Raw genomic sequence first — 6,147 nt, 5'->3', positions numbered from 1 at the left:
ATGTTGGAAAGAGTAACGGACCCCAGATGTAGGTGCTGTAGAACTAGGACATGGCAGCAGAGTGGTACAAATGACTTCACAGGCTCAAGTATGTTTAGAAAACTTATTTTAACGTCAAAAACTTCTGCGCTTAATTCAGTACCCTTTATTGTACATACTAAAGGCAAGCAGACCCAAGCTCAGAGTTTACTCCCTTCCTCCCCCAAAGAATTTGGGCCTTGGGTTTATCTCCTGGCTCTATGTTCCTTTTAGTACCAAGAAAACTGGCTTTTGTCCCTGCTCAGGAGCATGTCAACTTTTGTCCCTGGTTCACAGGCTTTGACCTACCTGATCCCTCTCCCCCTACCTGTCCTCACGGGAAAGGACAGGACCCTCAGTATTTCTTGCTATGACCCATTTCACACAACTCAGGCAGTGAGATGAGAAACAGGCAAAAGGGTTACAATAGGCTCCCAGATGGGTTCCATAGAAAGATGCTAGCAATACCAATAGGGACCCGACAAGAGAGATTCTATCGTTTAGTTTTGACATTTGTCATATTTGTCTATGTGCTTATGATAAATACAAAAGCCATCCCTTCAGTGGGGCCCATGGTACTCCTTTAAAATGACTATAAGAATTGTGGGTTAAAGCTCCTTTTCTAGCTAGGAAAGCGCTTTTTACAAGCTTTCTTTATGCCTTAACCAAGTACAATGGAGACAAGGAAGGAAAAAAAGAATGTTTAGCCATATAGAGTATATTTCTGGTGACATCTTGCCATACCTAATCATTAATAGAGATTATAATAAGTAGTGTTCTTTCAGGGGTGCAGAAATTGTGAATCATAGAATCTCATAGTCAATGCCATGGATTGTTCTTCTTGAGCAAGATGTTTCTGAGGTAAGAGATGGAGGCTAAGGTGCGTTCCCTGATTGGGAGGAACAAGCCACTTGAGGAGAGTGGTGGCAGGGGTGGCCTGGGATGGAGGCAGATCCATGTATTTGGGAGCGAAGGTGGAGCTTATTGTGTGGAGAATGGGTAACATCTAAGGATGCCAGGCCCACTGGCCTGTCTGTGGGGAGTGACTGCTTCTTGGGGTGCCTCAATGGAGTGTCAATCCTAGTTTTCTCCATGGGACCTTTGGCTGGAGCCAGGCTCTTTTCAACATTTTTTTTGGTTTTGGCCACTTTCCCAGGTGTTGAGAACATGGAGTCTACGTGCCCTTTGCCTTTGGTCATGGCATTTTTGTGCTGGATGTTGAGACTTCCAAGAAAGTGTAGAAAGTGCTTCATCTTATTGATCAAGCCAGACTCTGGAAGGCTGGAGCTCTTGTGAGAATGGGCTGGCATCACCTGCCCCTGAAACACGTGGCTTTGCAAAGGCTGGCCCTTAGAAGGCTTATGAGGAGTTGGTTGGCCCAGGAAACGCTGGCCTTGGGAAGCCTGGGCCACCGCAGGATGGAAATCCTGAGGGACCTTTGCAGGTGTGAGGAGGACATTTAACTTTCCTTGATGGCCCTGCAAGTCATGCTCAGATTCTTCCCTCTCAGGGCCCTCTTTAGGAGGCTCTGGAGGCTTAAGCTGGGGGTGACACTGGGAACTGTGTTGCTGAGGATCTACAAGAAGACATCTGTGGGTCCATCTCCAGGAGCCTTGGGGTTCTCTCTCCCAAAGTTTCTCCTCTGGCTTCTCATTTTCATCAGGCTGCCTTTCTGCACTGGTTAAAGGGAGCCCAAGCCCTGCATCCCCTTCTCCGAGGTCCCCTGGTGCTTGGGGTTTCCCTATGTCCTCTCTCCTTTCTGCCAGTGTGGAGATTTGGGCTGAGTCTTTGCCTGGGCTTTGGGGCCCAGCGCTCCAGGGCTCCCACAGGCTGGGGTTGTTCGCACTGGCCTCCATCTGAACACAAAGCACCTGGGCCCTGCTGAGCTGTGAGATCTTGGACGACCAGTGGGTTGAAGCGAGGGATAATGCCTTGGAGCTAGGTGGCTTTTGGCTGTGCTGCACTGTCTCCAGCTGTGAAGCCAGGTGCTCTGTAAGGTGGACCCACTCTGAATCTGGAGCAGGACATGCATCTGGCAGGATGGGCAGTTTTGGAAGCACTGTGCTTCCTGGGTTGTTTAGACTAGTAGGAGGTGCCTGTGAGGACTTGTTCTCTGGGCCAGCTATAGTCAGTTTCCTGGACTCCCTCGCCCGCATGGGAAGTCCCAATTTTATTTCTAGGACCTTTTTTCTTAGGTGAAAGTTTAGCTTGGAGAAGATACGTGTCTTGGATAGGTAGAGAATAGCAATATGTGTCTGGCTGACCAGAGGCACGGACTCTGTCGCTCCTTCCACCTGCACCTCAGGCTGCAAATGTGCCTTGTCTGCCTGAGTCTCACTGTCATTTTGAAAGGATGGCCCAAACCTCCTGCTTGGGTCTTCCGGTGAGATAGTTTGAGTCAGAGGCTCCTTTGGGGTTGTCATAGGCCCTGGCACCATCTCCACGGCTGTAGAGTGGCTAGTGATTGCTGGAGCCATCCCTTCAGAAAGGGCTGAAGAGTAAAGAGTAGGCAGTCCTGACAGGAAGGTGAGATACTTGTGCCTTACGGTCATCTCCAGTTTCTCAATGACTCCTTGAGACAGGGCTCGGTGCAGCTTAGGGTGGTCAGTGACAGTGTCTGGTGAGGCCTGTTTTTGCTGATCCAGGGCCATTGGTGTCCAGGACACAACTTTGTCATGGAGCTCGGTGTCACTTGCTGCCTGCAGCTCCAGGGGCTGACCCTGTGGACTGCAGGGGAAGGGAGCCACTGCTAGGTCGCCAGAAACTATGCCTTCCCAGGAGCTATATGAATGGAAAGGGACCTTGCCTTGGTGGATCTGTCCACATTTGGAGTCAATGTGGCTGTGCAGTTTGGCCTTGGCCTGGGTGAATAAGTGTGGCATGGGGATTGACATCTGGGCCAGGATGGGCAAGAATGAATCACCATCACCCTTGCCCTTTAGGGTCATAGTTTGGGGGATTCTCACATTGGGTAAGGCTGTGCTGTTACAGGACAGAGTCTGCTGGTCAGTAGAGGCAAGGAACAGCTGGAGGGACTGCTGGATCTTCTCAGGTAGGCCCCAGCGAAGGTGAATCAATTGCTTCTGGAAGTGAAATTCCAGCAGCCTGTGGGCATGCTCTGGGAAGATGTGTCGTTTCCTGGTGGAGCCTGAGACAGGTTTCTCTGGCCAGGATGTTTTCATAGTCTGAGGAGCCTGGGCTTTGTCACATGGCTCAGACTGTATGGGGCTGTGGGCATGGCGACTTCTCTGCCTGGCCGTTGGCAGGCCCCACTGAAACTGGAGCTGCCTCTGCAGCAGGTGCCATTCCAAGGTTTTACATTCAGCTGGAGTCAGAAATGGGACACTGATATGAGCCTGTTGATCTTCAGCTAGAGCCACACAATTTGGCGACAGAGAGGAGGGGGGCCAGTTTATCTCAGGTGGTGTTCTGGGCAGCAAGGGGTGGGAAGAGAGTCTCTTGAATAGAAGAGACTCTTTCAGTGGGGTCCTGGACATGTTCTTGTTCTTGGAGAGGCCTTCAGAGCTCAACAAAGTAGTAGCCAGTGACTCACTGTGCAGAGAAGGTAGGCCACAGAATAGCTGCCTGTATTTCTGGTGCAGATTGTTTCCTGAGTCATTAGCCTGTCCCCCATGCAGGCCGCTCAGAACTTCTGGGGAAGAGGAGTGGAAGGAGAGACCCATAGTTTTAGATCTTTGCTGGCAGTGGTATCTGTGTTCTGGGTCCATTTCAGACCATTCAGAAACCCAGAAGGACTGTGTGGGTTGCCCAGCCATATAGGAACACCAGGTTTGGTGGGCAGTGGTCCCAAATTCATGAACACCGACCTGAGAATTATTATTTAGGATGAAAGAAAGTGGCTCATTATTTTCTGTGTGGCAATACATTAGTGTGTTTGGTATAAGCTGCCTCAGGGAGTCCTCCACACGTCTGGGGAGCCCCCACCTCTGAAAATGCATCCATTTTTTTACATGTACCTCCAGAAGTCTCAGGACCTGAGGAGTGAGGAAGGTGACATGGACATGTGGGGCCATATGGGCAACCATTGGATGTGTCACGTTAGTGATGTCTGGGTTCACATACATAAAAGAGAAGTGCTGAGAGTTCACAGACTGCTGATTTTGGATCCCCTGGAAAAAGTTAAGGTTGTTCTGCCTCATTTCCTGTTCATTCACTGGAACTACAGGCTCCTCAAACCTTAATGAAGCCATAGTCTCCTGGTCTGTGGGTATATTTTCCAGTTGAAATCTTCGCCCTTGTTGGACATGATCCGCCCAGTATCCTTGGGTGCTAATTGTATCGGTTGATTGCATTAAATGTTCTGTCATTTGCGTCAGTGTTGGGGGTACAGATGCCAGTGAATGATCCCTAGGGTGCTGAGAATGAAGCTCCAGATTCTGCTCAAAAGACACAGCTGACACAGAGAACATCTGTAGGCAAGAGTCCTGTGATGGCTCTGATAAATTGGTGGAGATTTGGTTCTTCTCATCCTGTAGCAATTGCTGAATCTCTTGAGCCACTGCATTGCAGGTTTGGCAGGAGGGATCTGCACAAAGGAGCTGCCGCACACTTTCCTGCTGGGGAAGCCAGTGCTGGCTGGGAAGGGAAACACAACTGTTACTGATGAGGACCATCTGCCTCCTTGGAGTGTCGCCTGGAGGCTGCTACTGCCCAGCCCAATCCTAAAGTTCTGAACGTACCCTGGAAAGTAATCTTTGAGGAAACTCTGAGAGTTATGGGGTACCTCTGCTGCTGTGGGAATTGGCATCTATTGGGAATCAGTCTCGTTCTGAGGAGAAGATAAGATGATAGGTTCCTGTAGGAGGGTTTCCCAGACTGTCCACCCCAGGGATAGACCAGAAAAGATAGTCTCTGTAGGATTTAGACAAACACAGGACTTTCCTTGAAAGTCTAAAGCTGTTAAAAGAATATAGCAATGACAACTTCATTCAAAATCCACTCTCTCAAGTAGATAACTTGTCCCAATGGTATCTTTTAAAAATTATGAACAGATGAAATCTTGAACTGTAGAACTAATGTTACCCTAGCACAGAGCAGAACTGGGTGATTCTTTCCTTTTGAAATGTCTGACCTGCCTTGTGTCTCTGGCAGCCTTCTCAGCCACTGAACCAGCCTCCACCGGGTCTGTTTCCCTCCTACTCATTATCCCTTTTCTCATGCTTGCCTCAGGCCAGCTAAGAAATGATCACTTTACATGCTAGGAACTGAGAAACTACAATGAAGAAAATATCACCTTTTCATGATGGAGATCAGCTCCCTTGGCTTCTCAGGTTCTTCTTGGTAACATCTCTTAGCTGAGGAATCAGGACACAATTGACGGCATGTGAGTGCTCATTCTCTAGGAAGCAGAAGGCCTTTATGCCCATTAAGAGGGAACTAGAAAACCCAACTGGCACTCGTTGTAGAGGCATCTGGGCATACTCTAATCATTCATAACTTGCTCGTTCCCCTTTACCTGTTCTTATCTTTCTTATGTGGTTTTTACAATCACTCTGTGAGGGAGGATCATCAAATGCCTAGTTTATGGAGAATAGGTCTAGGAGATAAAATAATTTACTCCGGATGTTAAAACTAGCAAATGGTAAGAGTTAAAGACATCTGCCCTATTTCCTCAATTCTTTATTTTCAGGGGAATCAGGTAGTAGGTAAATTTAGCACATTCCCATGTTCTGACTTCCCACCCACCCACATCTTCTATGAAAGTCGTGAATTTGGAGAAGTGAAGACTCCAATGTTAGAACACTTGGATCCTGGCTCCAGGTGTCACACGGGCAGAAACCATGCAAAGCTATTCTACAAGGGAAGGCAGTTAGAGGAGAGATTGGCACTTTACCTCTTGATGCTGCATTTCTAGCCCTTTGCCTGATTTTTTGGTGACGCTTAAAGACAAAAATATTAGAACGTGAATCTAGAACACTATTTTCTTTTTCATATTCAGAATAAGACAGAGCCCACATACATTTCCCACTCCCTTTCTTGTATTTATATTTTAATTATGTTCCCACCTTTAAAAATCTTTACACCGGAGTAGGATTTTCTGCCGAGTTCCGGGAGCCCCCAGACCCAGTCCCAGCCCAGGTCCAGTGAGTGTGCGGAGAGTTTCCTGCT

At 48.3% G+C, this 6,147-nt stretch overlaps 1 protein-coding gene across 1 annotated transcript in view; it reads right to left on the bottom strand.

The window, feature by feature from the left end:
* Positions 1-858: 858 nt before the first annotated feature.
* Positions 859-6,147, bottom strand: part of LOC101560067 (protein FAM205A-like) — a 12,661-nt gene continuing 7,372 nt past the window's right edge. The window contains exons 2-4 of the mRNA XM_023716046.1: positions 5,873-5,918; positions 5,273-5,333; positions 859-4,614 (exon numbers count right to left, since the gene is read on the bottom strand). Of these exons, the coding sequence (XP_023571814.1) occupies positions 894-4,614; positions 5,273-5,333; positions 5,873-5,918 (3,828 nt within the window). The 3' untranslated portion in view covers positions 859-893. The remainder of the gene's footprint in view (positions 4,615-5,272; positions 5,334-5,872; positions 5,919-6,147) is intronic.

The sequence above is a fragment of the Octodon degus genome, unplaced genomic scaffold (assembly GCF_000260255.1).
Source record: "Octodon degus isolate 3935 unplaced genomic scaffold, OctDeg1.0 scaffold00045, whole genome shotgun sequence".
In the NCBI taxonomy this organism is placed as follows: domain Eukaryota; kingdom Metazoa; phylum Chordata; class Mammalia; order Rodentia; family Octodontidae; genus Octodon; species Octodon degus.
Note: the sequence above shows the minus strand (reverse complement) of the source record. Positions and strands in the feature narration are given on the sequence as shown.